Raw genomic sequence first — 15,547 nt, 5'->3', positions numbered from 1 at the left:
CCCCCAGAGCTCAGCTGTGGGCCCTCCCCCAGCCCAGACACTCACATCCCCTCCCCCCCAGAGCCCAGCTGTGGAGCCCACCCCACCCCAGACACCTTTACCCTCTAACCCCCAGAGCCAGGAATCCAGAGGGAGAAACAGCCTGATGCTGCATCCTGGCCTTGTGTGGAGTTTCCTGCACGCTGCCCCCTTCTTTCAGGGTGTGCTGAGAACTGCAGCTGCCGGGAACCCTCCAGCTCCTCCTCTTCCTCCTCCTCCCCCTCCCACGGCAGTGTCTTTTATCTGCTGGGTTCAGCGGCCCCGAGTGGTGGCCAGCAGCTCTGTAGCCCATTTTTGTGGGAATTCTGTGGGGAAAAGGAAATTCTGCATGCACAACATTAATTACTGCACAAATTCTGCATGGACAGTGGCTCAGAATTCCCCCAGGAGTACTAGTAGCATGGAAGCTTGGACAATTAAGAATGAAGACTAATTGCTGTAGTTTACTGCTCTGTCTTAGAACGAGCTCCTGGCTTGGGGTATGGGGAAGCATATGTAGCCTTAGTAACGCCCTCATGATAAAATGTAGAATTTTGAATTCAGAGACACCATATTTTCTGGTTTGTGTATAGTCCTGTGGTTTCTAATGTGGATGTAAATACTAGTTACACATTGTTACTGATTGTGAACTGAATACTTGCTTGCTTACTCTTCTTTTCAAACTACCTAGCCTTTATTTATTTCTGCTGAGGTTCTATGTATTTGTTTTTCAGATGAGACCCTTTTTGCTCTTCCTGCTGCATCTGAGCCTCTGATGCACTCCTCTGCAGGCAAGTTCTTTCTGCTAGCCTTTTGTCTTAGAATACATTCTGCACTTTGACTGTCACCTCATTAACTCCTTCCAACTAGTTTGCATTTACCAAAAGTTGGCATGGGTCCAAGAATAGCATTTATCTTCCAAATTCTAAGCTTGCAATTTATCTGCTCAAGATTCAAATATGCATTTGTTTCCATAGATGGCAGATAGTGACTGTTATAAACAAGCTACTGCTCTGTGGATTCTTGGACTCTTGATACAGGAACTCATGTGATACAATTAACAGGTTAAAATTTTAAAGCATAGTTGCTCTCACTGACTAGCAAAAGCTTTAATCAGTAATAACTTTCTGCAGTATTTTATGTGTAAATGAACTCCATGGTATAGCATTTACTCAGTGGCCGTTCTTCTAATATGCTGTCCATTGAATCTTTTTTTTGTAAAAGGGAAAATAAGACCAATTCCCCTCCCACCTCCCAGCCAACACACACACCTGGTTAGAGTTCCCTAACATTCTTGTTGGTGATACTTGGATTGGATACTGTTCTTCTTTGATTTTTTGATCTTAACTAATCCTTGCACTGCATAAAGTTGCTGCTTCTCTAACCTTTTGCATACTTCCCTGCTTGCTAAAAGACGTGAAATAGAATAACATTATATTCTAACTCACACTTTATTTTAATGGCTAGTAATATTTATGATAGTTTTAGAGGAATATTTTAATAACTAATATTATTTTGAACTTGTCATACAGTTTGCATTAACTTTAAGAACACTTGCATTCTCTAACTTTCCTTTCTGTCCATGGTCACAGAAAAAGTTATGGACTTGCAGGAGAAGCCAGGTAGCGCTATGTCGTCTGGCCAAGAGGATTTCACTGCAGTCCTGCTTGACACTGCTGCTTCTCTTCCTTCCCTCTCTCCTCTCTCAGCCGATCCCTTTAAAGAGCACACAACCTTTGATATGCTATCAGATGGATTACCTACAAGAGGCATTTACAACAAAAATGAAAGTGAGGCTTATAAAGAAATTGCAAGGAATCCATTTCTTGTGGAGAAAAATGCCAGAGATGTTCCAGAGATGGAATATTCAGAAATGGAATTCCCATTTGCTAAAGCAGAAGCAGCCATTATATCACAGACTATAGAAGAAAAGCTGCTGGAGAACAGTAAAGAAAGGTTTAACCTAGAAAAAAACCCTGCACATCAGCAACATACATCTCCAGAAGTGCCCGTTGATTTATTTGGAAAGCATGATGAAGAGGCATCTTCTGAGAAAGTGAAATATGATAGCAGTGATCATGGTGAAAAAGTGGTTTTCGAAGAAAACACTCCTATAAGGGAAGAATATGTAGACTTCAAACCATTTGAGCCAATATGGGAGGTAAAAGATACTTGCCATGGAGTTAGCAGCTTGAAAGTGGTTGTTGGAAGTCAGGTAGATAGCAAATTAGAAAGCAGTTTAGATGAGAAATATGATGCAGATAAACTTCAGATACTAACAATACAAAAAGATCTTGAAAACAAAAGTGAAAGCAGTAATGAAGATCTTTCCTTCCCAAGCACCCCAGAAGCTATAAAAGAATCTTCACAAGCTTATATTACTTGTGCTAAATTTGAATCTGCTGTAACAGTTGAGGACAAGATGGCTAAAACTCTTTCTCCATTAGAGGAGGAGATGTCAGAAAATAAAACGGATGAGAAAAAAATAGCAGAAATGAAAGCCCAGATTGGCACAGAACAGAATGATACCTGTATTGAAGTAGTAGCCAGGCAGAGCCAGGAAGCTGACTATGCTGAAACAGATAGTTTATCAGAGAAGTCTGCTGATACTGCAGCAAATATATCTGAAGGTCTTACTCCAGATTTAGTACAAGAAGCATATGAAAGTGAAATGCATGATGCAACATGTACAAAACTTGTTTATGAAACAAAGATAGATTTAGTCCAAACATCTGAGTCATCACAAGAGAAACCTGTGATACAGCTGTGTCCCTCGTTTGAAGGAGCTGAAGCTGCCCCATCACCAGTCTTGCCGGATATTGTTATGGAAGCCCCATTAAACACTGGAGCTGCTGGTGCAGATGCTACTGCTGGGCAGCTTGAAGCCTCCCCATCAGAAGCTTTTACTCCTGTCATTGATTATGAGAATGTACAACAAGAGTCTGGGAAATCTCCACCATACGAAGAGGCAGTGAATGTATTATTAACACGGGCACAAGAAGCAAAGGAGGAAGCTGTATTAAAAGAACCTGATCATAAGAGTAGTGCAGTTGCTGAAGAAATAGAGACTCCTTATATATCTATTGCTTGTGACTTAATTAAAGAAACAAAGGTCTCCAGTGAATCTGCTTCTCCAACCTTTATAGATTATTCAGACACACTAATAACAGAATGTGTTTCACAGCGTGTGCCCGAACATATTGAGTCCTTTGAAAAGATGTCACCCCAGTCTGGTAAAACTGCCTTGTTTAGTGGTCAGCCAACACCTGAACTTCCTCAGAAAGAACCAGTAGTTGCATCCCTCACGGTGGAAGACAAATCAGTTGAAAATACTGACAAGATTGTAACAGATGATGATGGTAAGGAGGGACTTACAGATTTGCTACATTCTACTGGCAAACCCTATTTGGAGTCTTTCAAACCTGAACTGGAATCTTCCATAACTACTACTACTTTGCCCTCTGAGTCAGCTTTTATAGAAATAGCCAAGAAGGAAAAAATTCCTCTTCAAATGGAGGAGTTGAGTACTGTGGCCGATTCAGATGATATCTCTGTTTTTAAGGAACCAAAAATAGTAGACAAAGTTCTCTTACCCACAGAGTCATCTCCAGTCCCACTGACCGAAGACTTTATGACATTAGTCAGTCCTAAAACTGTTCCTAAATTTGTGACAAAAAACACTGACAAAGAAATATTGCACAAAGATGAAAGTAAACAGATTACTAATGTGCTCAAAGCTGAGACAGGTCACTTACCTTGTCCAGAACTACCCCATGAGCTGTCTTTAAAGAATGTGCAAGTGAAAGCTGAAGAAAATATTCATGCCTTGGTAAAGTCCTCAGAGGCTTTGGTCAGAGAAGTGCCTGAAGGATCCAAGTTGGTGTTACTGCCTACTGATGTTTCACGTTTGTCCACTGAGAAAGAGGTAGTCAGTATAGGAAAACCTGAAACTCTTGAGAAAGAAGCTGAGAGAGAAGTTGCTTCTGTTAAAGACAAGAAAAAATCTACTGCTATATTTACAACAAAGATGAGTAAATCCTCAGGTAATCTTCATACACTGTCTTGCACTTCACTAATCAACATATTTCTTTAGCTAAACTTAAGCATTAATGACGTCTCTTTTTTTAAAATGGATCACTATTTGTACATTTCATTGTCTAACATATTTCTGGTGCCCACGGCTTAAAGTGTGAGAACTGTATTAACATTTTCCCCATCCTGACTGCATCATTATTTTTTTGTGTTCAGTCTTGCCTACCAGCCACTCAGGGCGGATTTCCCTTCCCCAGTCTTCTCCTCTCCTCTTTTTACTGATGGTCTGTTGATAGAGAGCTTTACCCTGAGCTAAGAGAACAGCTTACTGCTTACTTCAAAATTCTTTGGTGCTCCTCAATAAATGGGACATCAAAAGCCCTGGAAACCAGTTTTTATTGCTCAAAGCCATGTATGTTATCTCCATGTTGCTAGCCACAAGTTTTGAGACCAAATTATTCCTCAAAGGCATGTTGCCATAGTAACTGGGGTGGTTAGTCTCTTAATTTACATTGTATGAGTTTATCTCAAATGCTTTTGTTTCTTCACCTACAGAATTTAATCATAAATCAGATCTTAAAACTTTCTGGGTAGTTTTTCATGTACAACTTGTAGCCATCAAAGGCGCACTGATATAGCCTAAGCAATAACTTATGTATTGCTTTCCAGTGCTGTAATCAGTGGGCCGATACGTACATCGGATATCTTAATATTCACATTATTGAAAATGCTGAGCAGTAAGAAGTCCAATATTCTGTGAACATTAAAATCACTTTGTACACATTGTACACAATTATATTAGAGATGCCCATTTCTTATTTTTAAAATGAGATCTTAGTGAGCTGTACTCTAGCATAGTATTTCCTTACGTTCACATTGATTTAAAGTAGCAGAAAGGTAGAGGATAGGACTCTCAGCATTTCATGTTTCATAATTACTGCTCCAAACTATATGCCTCATTCAAATCCAGCTCAGTTGTGGGATAAAATAAAACTGTGTTTGCCTTTTTGGTGCAGAACACTATGTTCCTTCTTGAAAAATTCTTGTGAATTGTACATAAGCCTGTGATTTACTGGAAATCTGCTTCTGGCACAAGTTTAGTATAAATATGGATACTTTGGAATCGGCAATCATTTCAGTGTATGTATCCCTATTAATCTGAATTCTGTGAATTCTTGTTTTACTACATGCATGATGTGCAGTTTAATTTTTATACTTTGTGTTGGTATTCCATGTTACCTGCATGCAGCAGACTTAAAATTCCATAAGGGTTCTGTTTTGTGTGTGTGTACTGGTACCATTACCTTATTTATCCAGTGCCTACTTCAAGAGCTTACAATTTAAAATTACACAACATTCTAAAATTAAATGCAGACTTTTTCCTTCCTAAAAGTTGCTGCTATTTCTCTAAAATAAACAGAAAGATCTTTTCTTTTCCTTTCTGGATCCTGTTGCCTCTTAGTATAGCTGTATTTATATTATTACAAAGTGTTCCTTTGCTGTTTTATGAAGACTTCACATCCAATACCAGTTGACCTCTCTGGGCATTTTTCTTGAAACTAGTTTCTCATCATTTGAACTCAGGGAAGCTATCATCTGTTTAAAAAAAAAGTTATTATTTTGAACAAGAACCTTTTAAAGCACATTGCTAATAGATTCCTAGACTTTAACGCCAGAAGGGACTATCATGACCATCTAGTCTGACCTCTTGCACATTGCAGGCCACAGAACCTCACCCACACTCTGCTGTAATAGACCCATAACTAAGGCTATGTTTTAATCATGAGTACTTTTAGTAAAAGTCATGGACAGGTCACGGGCAGTAAACAAAAATTTGCAGCCTGTGACTTGTCCATGACTTTTATATATACCCCTGACTAAAACTTGGGGGGAGGGGCGGCTCAGGAGGGGGCGCCGTGGGTGCTGGAGTGGGGGGCGTGGCCTGGCCCCCCCCCCCACAGTTGCTTGGGGGGGGCACCGTGAGTGTTCAGGGGGTGCAGCACAGAGGAAGATGCAGGTGCTGGGGGAGGAGTCTGGGGGGCCTGAAGCAGGCTCTGTACCTGGCTCCTGGGAAGAGGCGACTCTAGCTCCACATGCTGCCTCTGCTCCACCCCAAGCCCCGGTTCTGCAGCTCCCTTTGGCTGGGAACTGTGATCAATGGGAGCTGCGGGTAAGCACCGCACCCCAATCCTGAGCCCCCCCACACCCAAATTCCTGCTGCTGGGAAGCGGAGGGGAGCCCCTAAGACTACCCCAGCAGTGGCTGGTGAACCTGGCCTGGGGCTGCCTGAGCTGCTTAGGTGCACCAGCTGCTGCAGAAGTCACAGTGATGGAAAGTCACAGAATCCATGACAAACATGGAGCCTTACCCATAACCTCTGGCTGAATTTGTGAAGTCCTCAAATCATAATTTAAAGACTTCAAGTCACAGAGAATCCACCATTTACACTAGTTTAAACCTGCAAGTGACCCAGGCCCCATGCTGCAGAGAAAGGTGAAAACCCCCTTAAGGCCTCCATCAATCTGTCCTGGGGGAAAATTCCTTCACAACCCCAAATATGGCAGTCAAACCCTAAGCATGGGGGCAAGACCCACCAGCCAGACACCTGGGAAAGAATTCTCTGTAGTAACTCAGAGCCCTTCCCATCTAGTATCCCATCACCAGCCACTAGAGATATTTTCTGCTAGCTGTTGCAGATTGGCTATGTGCTATTGTGGGCAGTTGCCTCATACTCCATCAACTTATCAAGCTCAGTCTTGAAGCCAGTTATTTTATTTTTTTGTCCCCACTATTCCCTTTGGAAGACTGTTCCAGAACTTCTTTCCTCTGATGGTTAGAAACCTTCATCTAATTTCGAACCTAAACTTGTTGATAGCCGGTTTATAACCATTTGTTCTTGTGTCCACATTGGCGCTTAATTTAAATAACTCCTCTTCCTCCTTCTGATATATTTATAGAGAGTAATCATATCTCCCCTCAGCCTTATTTTGGTTAGGCTAAACAATCCAAGCTCTTTGAGTCTCCTCTCATAAGGTAAGTTTTCCATTCCTTGGATCATCCTAGTAGCCCTTCTCTGCACCTGTTCAAGTTTGCATTCATCTTAAACATGGGAGACAAGAATTGCAGACAGTGTTCTAGATGAGGTCCCACCAGTGCCTTGCCTGATGCATTCTAGGATTGTAGTAGCCTTTTTCATGGTCGCATCACATTTGGCTGCTCATAGTCATCCTCTCGTCAACCAATACACCATGGTCTTTCTCCTCCACTGTCACTTCCAACTGATATGTCCCCAGCTTATAGCAAGAATTCTTGTTGTTAGTCCCTAAATGCATGACTCTGCACTATTAAATTTCATCCCATTTCTATTACTCTAGTTTTCAAGGTTGGCCAGATCTTCTTGTATGATATCCTTGTCCTCTTCTGTATTGGCAATATCTCCCAACTTTGTGTCATCCACAAATTTTATTAGCACACTTACTTTTTGTGCCATGGTCATTAATAAAAATGACATGCTACATTATTTTAGAGGAGGAAAAACATCTTTCTTCCAAGATTAGTGCACACTAAGGTACTGAGGTAAGAAGGCTATTGCAGCAATTTGTATTTGTTCCCACTTGTCTTAAAGGCAATGTGTTATTTTCTTGAGACCTGTCGGTTTATAGGAAAGATAGTTATAGATTGTTGGAACCTGGATGCAATATGTTGACAAAATTACTTTTACCGTTTTCTGGTTTCCAATAATCCATCTTTCATCAGTTTTCAAATTGATGAGAATGTGGATTCAGAAAAATGTGCAGCTTAAATTTCTCTTTAATTTCTTATTAGTCAATGCGCTGTGCTCTTTTTTTTTTTTCTTTTCTTTTGCTGTCTTGCAGTTCCTGTTTTTTGTTGTCTGTGTGAAGATGTAGGTGTGGTTAAGTGCCACAGAAGCTATAACCCTGTTGGTTCTAAAACCATTTACTTTAAAATTGTATATGAATAGTTGTGGTAAGAACCTCCTTGAACCAAATCACTTAATATATACGCCCATGTAAGTTTCTAGGCTAGCAAAAGGATCTGAGGTTCACGACCTTGTCGAAGCAATGGTTATGCCTGTGCTTGGACTGGTGCTTCCACCTTTGGTCTAATCAGTGATGCTGCAGCAGTGATGAACCATAGGTCCTAAGAAATGAAGAAATTAGTTGGTTCAAGGCTAATACTCAGATCTGAAGCTGAAAGTTCAATTAAACTGGTGTTGCTTAATACACACTTTTACATTGCCAACATTTCTTCAAAGGGTTTGTGAACTCCTTGCACATTTTCTCTTGTTCACCCATGCCAATCCATGAAATAACTTAGTCCATCCCATGCTTTACTGCACATTGGGCTACCCACATTTGCCATCCTTTCCTGTCAACTGCCCTTCATAGAATCATAGAAGGTTAGGGTTGGAGGAGACCTCAGGAGGTCATCTAGTCCAACCCCCTGCTCAAAGCAGGACCACCACCAACTAAATCATCCCAGCCAGGGCTTTGTCAAGCCAGGCCTTAGAAACCTCTAAGGATGGAGATTCCACCACCTCCCTAGGTTACCCGGTGCTTCACCACCCTCCTAGTGAAACAGTGTTTTCTAATATCCAACCTAGACCTCCCCCACTGCAACCTGAGACCGTTGCTCCTTGTTCTGTTATCTGCCACCACTGAGAACAGCTGAGCTCCATCCTCTTTGGAACGCTCCTTCAGGTAGTTGAAGGCTGCTATCAAATCCCCCATCACTCTCCTCTTCTGCAGACTAAACAAACCCTGTTCCGTCAGCCTCTCCTCGTAAGTCATGTGCCCCAGCCCCCTGATCATTTTTGTTGCTCTCCGCTGGACTCTCTCCAATTTGTCCACATCCCTTCTGTAGTGGGGGGACCAAAACTGGACGCAATACTCCAGATGTGGCCTCACCAGTGCCAAATAGAGGGGAATAATTACTTCCCTTGATCTGCTGGCAATGCTCCTACTACTACAGCCCAATATGCCGTTGGCCTTCTTGGCAACAAGGGCACACAGTTGACTCATATCCAGCTTCTCATCCACTGTAATCCCCAGGTCCTTTTTTGCAGAACTGCTGCTTAACCAGTCAGTCCTCAGCCTGTAGCGGTGCGTGGGATTCTTCCTTCCTAAGTGCAGGACTCTGCACTTGTCCTTGTTGAACCTCATCAGATTTATTTTGGTCCAGTCCTCCAATTTGTCTAGGTCACTCTGGACCCTATCCCTCTCCCCCCAGCTTAGTGTCATCTGTGAACTTGCTGAGGGTGCAATTCATCCCCTTATCCAGATCATTAATAAAAGATGTTGAGCAAAACTGGCCCCAGGACCGACCTCTGGGGCACTCCACTTGATACCAGCTGCCAACTAGACATCAAGCCGTTGATCACTACCCGTTGAGCCCAACAATCTGCTGGCAATGCTCCTGCTAATACAGCCCAATATGCCATTGGCCTTCTTGGCAACAAGGGCACACTGCTGACTCATATCCAGCTTCTCGTCCACTGTAATCCCCAGGTCCTTTTCTGCAGAACTGCTGCTTAGCCAGTCGGTCCCCAGACTGCAGCGGTGTATGGGATTCCTACTTCCTAAATGCAGGACTCTGCACTTGTCCTTGTTGAACCTCATCAGATTTCTTTTGGCCCAGTCCTCCAATTTGTCTAGGTCACTCTCAAACCTATCCCTTCCCTCCAGCATATCTACCTCTTCCCCCAGCTTAGAGTCATCTGCAAACTTGCTGAGGGTGCAATCCATCCCATCATCCAGATCATTAATAAAGATGTTGAACAAAACCGGTCCCAGGACTGACCCCTAGGGTACTCTGCTTGATACCAGCTGCCAACTAGACATCGAGCCATTGATCACGGTCCGTTGAGCCCGACAATCTAGCCAACTTTCTATCCACCTTATAGTCCAGGGGTTCTTCAACTGGGGGTTGGGACCCCACAGGGGGTCATGAGGTTTTTACGTGGGGGGTCACGAGCTGTCAGCCTCCAATCCAAACCATGCTTTGCTTCCAGCATTTATAATGATATTAAATATATTAAAAGTGTTTTTAATTTATAAGGGGGGGTCGCACTCAAGAGGCTTGCGATGTGAAAGGGGTCACCTGTCCAAAAGTTTGAGAACCACGGTTACAGTTCATTCATCCAATCCATACTTTTTTAACTTGCTGGCAAGAATACTGTGGGAGACCATATCAAAAGCTTTGCTAAAGTCAATATAGATTATGTCCACTGCTTTCCCCATCTCTCCAAATCTTCCCATTTCATGTTAAGGTGCTTGATGTTGTTCAGAACTGTTCATTTCCATGTTATTCAGTCTTCCTCTGTTTCTGCCAATCCATGAAGGCAAACCTAAGTACCAGAACATCTGTGTACATCTAGTGGAATTACTCTTGATATCCCTGGACCACATTGTACTACATGGAACCCTTTAATGGGTTACAAATTGATTAAATATTGTGAAGGCCATTGCTCAAATAGAGCACATTTTAAAGCTATCTGTCTTTTTAATTTTTTATTATGGTTCCATTTTAGTGCAGGTAAGTTTAATTAATGCTGCCCAGCAAATCCCTGGGTAGTTTTCTATAATTGTCAAACAATGTCTGATCCATAATTCTTAGTATGTATTTGATCTGTTACCCGGGGTTCTTTCAACCCAAAGATCTTGGTAACTTTTACTCTGTGCGAGGTGGTGTCAGGAAATAAATCAGGAGAAACATGGCCGGCCGACTGATAGATGGCTGGCACAAACAGAACAACACAAGATTGCTTTCACTTACAACTAAACTTTACTTAGTCTCAAGCACTTACACACGTCCGCAACAGATTAGTAAAACACCCCCAACCCTCGATAATTACCGAAGCTGAGTGTGGCTCTCGAGTGGCACCGTGACAGGCTTCCGGTGGCCTAATCTTCTGTCTTCCGGTGGGGACCACAAGATGCGTCCAAGGGAGAATTCCTGAAAAAACCTTCCCAAAAAGTCCAGCTAACTCAAACTTTCCCCCCCTAATTTATATATTAGTAATACAATGACATGTCACATAAAGAAAACTTATTAAGGAAGCAGTTTCAAAGGTCAAGCAAGAGGTTTCCTTCTGGTCATCGATTAACCAGGTGTGTTTTTTTCAGAGTTTGCATGTCTTGAGGCCCTGTCAGACACATTCCTGAGGGCACATGGACAAGCGTCCTGTTCTTCTAAAATGCGTGTATCAGCAATTTCAACACACTTCTTATCAGGAAGGACGTGGGGTCAAGCTGCCCTTTCTGTGGCACCTTCGTTATGCTAAGGCTGCTGCATGGCCATTTTACGGCCTGCTGACTCGGCTGTTTTTAGCAATAAGCAATAGTGGTTTCAGGCACTTTACTGGTTTGCCAAAATTTCCCCTGCAGTTCACACTTTCAGAAACTTAAGTATATAACAATTACATTGAGAGGAATATCTGTAGGTGAGGATTTTGGTGCCACCTAGTGTTTGTAAATGAAAAGGGTAATTTAGTGGATATTTTTCAACCAACACAGTGCTATACAAAGGCATGACAAACTCCTAAGCAGAGCAGTTCAATAGGATATTGTCAAATAGCTTTGTTTTTCTTTCTTTGTCTGAAATGCTCTTTGAAGTTAGGAATGAAAAGCCCATTACATTTCTTGATCCTCTTCCGTTTCCCAAACTTCATTCACCCCTCTGTGTATTTGAATAATACCTGCTTTTACTTGCATAGTTTTATGAAAAATACTCATACGCCAGTAGTGTTTCCCTTAAGTGATGTTATTGTTTTTAATTTTTTTAATCTTTCTGCCCTCCTGTCCCCGAAACACACAACATACAAAAGCATGGAATATCATAAATGCCAGTTGAAAGTCAGTGGGAGATGTGGGTTTTCTGCACTTCTGGAAATCAGACCACTTATTTAGGTTCCTAATTTAAGCATCAGTTTCTGAAAATGTTTTGGTTTAATTTCCAGCTAAGAATTTCAGTGCTTTTATAGGTTTGTATGAGTGTCTTGTTTGTGAACTCAAACCCGGCCAAGTGCATGTGGATATAGTTCAGACTAAATGTTGCCAGCATATCAGCACTTCAGTCTCCATTATATTGGTCCATAGGAAGTAAAACTTAATTTGGAGACTAAATCAAAGTACTAAACAGCAATCCAAAAAGGCTATTGAACTGTTGCACATGCACTCTGATACTGTGTTAAAAATCATGAAATATCTGTTTTTACATAATGAGAGCATTAGTATGATACTTGCCTTGTGCAAGTTTATAACTAAAAACCAAATCATTTTATATGAAGCTCAAAGCAAGAGAAATAGCTAAATGTTACTTTGTATCCACATTATCCAGATATTCATCTCCATTGATTTCAAATACTCAAGTCTGTAGCGCAGTCAAACATAAAGAGCAGCCCTGCACCTATGTAATACCATCAATGAAAGAAAGCTAACTCTGAAGAGGCTTCAAAATTTCTTTCAGAAATACATTTTACATTAAGTCAATCCTGATTAAATTTTTGTGCTCTAAGTGCTGTTCAGTTTGTCTTATCTTGCCTCTACTACTGGCTGAAAGGAGAAGGGACACTTCCCAGTTAAGATGAAGAAGTGTTTTCCATTGAAACTGTTCGGAGTGTACAAATCTGCAGAATTTCCTGATGGATGGAAAACTTTGTGAATTTTAATTATGAAATGAGACCAGTAGTAGTGCCTATTACTTAGCATTATGCAGTCAAGTTCTGTGGTAGTTCACTTCAGCCTGCATCACCCCTGCTTTTCCACTCTTTGGTCTCTCCTGAGCAGCAGCTTCCCCTTATGCTGGCTTTTGTGATAAATAGTCTCGTAATGTTAGACAGTTTCATTAAGGACTTAATTTAGATAACCAAACATATTTTGGATCCCCGTTGTCCAGAGGCAGAAGGCTAGACCACCGCCTGGTCTTTAGGCCTCTTTATTAATAAACATTCTGTAGTTGCAGGATTATTGAGAAGCTGTAGAGTTTTTGGTCATGTATACATTAACATTTGGATTTTCATAAGCACTGAGTGTTGGTCTAACTCTGTTTCCAGAGAATTCAGTGGGCATTTTACCATTAACTTCGGTGGGAGTAGAGTTAGGCCAATGCAGAATGCTTTGTAAAAATCCCACCCTAAATTATGGCTGCCTGAAATTAGTAATTACTGAGGGGCACAGATTTGCCTGTACAGAGCATTTAGACTAAATGACTGCACAGAGAAGGAGGAATAAATATTGTACATGTAGAGAATAAAGGAAAAGATCTGAGTACAGGGGTAGGGAGGTGAGAAGGGTCTGTCCAGGAGGCTAACGAAGCAATAATGACTTCTAGTGCACCTAGTGTGCTCTTTGTATCGTGTGTGTGTGTGTGTGTGTCTATTAAAACACAAAGAACAAGAGAGAAAAAGAGACAGATTTTAATTGTACACTTACAAGAATTTTACCACTGGCTACAAGAGATACCTACAGCATCAGGGTTTGTTTATTAATTTTAAATGACTAATAAAGTTATATCTGTTCTAAATTGCTGTAGGCGAGAACGGTAGGTGTCAGCAGCAGAAAATAAATAATTGTATGGACACTAAAGTGAATACAGCTTTATCATAATTAAGAGTTAAACCATTTAAATAATAATAATAGTACCTAGCTCTTACATAGCAATAACAACAAAAAATTATATCTGGCTTCAGAAAGCAAGAATTTAGGAATTACCTTCTTCCAGGCTAAAAAGAGAGTTGGTCTAGAGCTTCAGTAACAGCAAAATCTGTGTGCTGGTTGGTGACTAATGTTCCTGAGTGCTGAAGAGAAGCTGTTGCCCAACCATGCATGTCAACCTTATCAAGGAGTCAGCTTTGGGTGGTTTTTAATGGAGTTCATCTCAAGTGAGAGGAAAACAGGAAAAGATGGTAAAGCTCATTTTGGTAGTAACCAGCCTACATTCAGTTACGGTTTAAGCGGGGGAACCCAACTTTCAAATTTTTTTGCATTCACTGTATTTATTATCAAATAAAACTTTCTAAATAAGACTAAAGTGCCATAAAATCTAAAGATAAGATCTGAGGGAATGTATATAGCTGTGAACATAAAGGTTATGGTAATTTTAAAGTGAATAACATTTAGATGTCTGTTACACCTATTAAGTCTAAAACAACAGATGCAAACCTAAAGTCAAGAGGTATTTTATTCGTAGTAACTGAGTGCAAATCAGTGTAAAGGTCTGTGCAAGATAACATTTTACAGTACGAGAGAAGTACACATTCGGCAGAGGAAGCTGAGTATTAAGATGCAAATCACTAATTTAGCACCAGCCACAAGAGCACACTTTGATATCATTTTATGAACTTCTCTTTCTGGTTTGTTTTTATAATATGACACATCAAGTCTTGGCCATGTTTCTAGACAGCATTGGGGAACTTTTTGGCATGCTCAGTATTGATAAACCCAAGTACTCAGAAATCATGACTCAGGCCCCCCAAAAATGAGATTTTTAAAATATTTGGGATTCTTCTGGATTTTGAGTCTTTAGGTTATATTTGTGTCATGTTTTCAAGCATTTCTCCACATCCATTAGGGCTAGAAACTCATTTTGAAAGTTCAGATTTGTGATTCCTGGATTGGGGGCTTTAAGAATAACTCAAAATATGATAAAATCATGAGCATCTCTGCATGCTGGTAAAATAACTGGCTCTAAGATTGTTTATATTTGGTAGGAAAAACGTTTTTATGCTAATACTTCTGCATTAAGTACTCCTGGGGAATTCTGCACCACTTCGCACACACAGAATTCATGTGCCCCACAAAATTTTTTTTTCTGCAGAAAAGTGCTGCAGTTACATTTTTCGCCCACCATGGGTGCCAGGACAGAAAGCTGCTGCTCTTGCCCAGCAGCAGCCCCAGCTGTGGATAGGGAAGAGGCACAGGATAGGGGGAATGGACAGTGTGGGGCACATGGGGCTGCTGGAGGGTCACAGGCTGGGTTCAGAAGGACTGGGGGTGGGACAGACTGAGGCGGGGGCTGAATGGGAGATGAGTGCAGGAACACAGCGGGGGTGGGGCAGGGGCTGAATGCCAACCCAACAACCCTCCAAGTTCACACCAGGCTCCTTCCCGGCAATTATTTCCCTCTCCCTCAGCTCCTCCATTACCTCTGACTCTCCCAAGCCTTTGCACTGCTTCTGAGGGGGGCGGGAAATATGGGTCTGTATTGAAGTTTAAATGAAGTATTACTCAAAGTTCTGTATTAATATGCCTAACAAGGAATCTATTTGTCAAAAAATATTTCCTGAATCTTTTTTGTTGTCTGTATTGTTACAGACATACTTGCTGACGGGTATTTTGAAATGAACCACGAAAATAATGGAAATTGGTATGATTATACTATGTTTTTCGACAAAATATTTAGAATTTTGCAGAATTTTTAATTTTAGGTGCACAATTCCCCCAGGAGTAAATAAGGTGTGAATAAAGAATGAGTCAAG

General features: G+C 41.2%; 1 protein-coding gene across 3 annotated transcripts in view; it reads left to right on the top strand.

The window, feature by feature from the left end:
- RTN4 (reticulon 4) overlaps positions 1 to 15,547 on the top strand; it is a 61,246-nt gene that overhangs the window by 17,608 nt on the left and 28,091 nt on the right. The window contains exons 2-3 of one of the 3 annotated variants that reach the window (XM_037895934.2): positions 753 to 809; positions 1,611 to 4,061. The exons of 1 other annotated variant lie outside the window; for it this stretch is intronic. In XM_037895934.2, coding sequence (XP_037751862.1) covers positions 753 to 809; positions 1,611 to 4,061 — 2,508 coding nt within the window. The remainder of the gene's footprint in view (positions 1 to 752; positions 810 to 1,610; positions 4,062 to 15,547) is intronic. One more of the 3 variants, XM_037895936.2, reaches the window with a different exon arrangement.

Source organism: Chelonia mydas, chromosome 3 (genome assembly GCF_015237465.2).
Source record: "Chelonia mydas isolate rCheMyd1 chromosome 3, rCheMyd1.pri.v2, whole genome shotgun sequence".
NCBI lineage: Eukaryota > Metazoa > Chordata > Testudines > Cheloniidae > Chelonia > Chelonia mydas.
The sequence above is the reverse complement of the archived record's forward strand: the minus strand, read 5'-3'. Positions and strand labels throughout refer to the sequence as shown.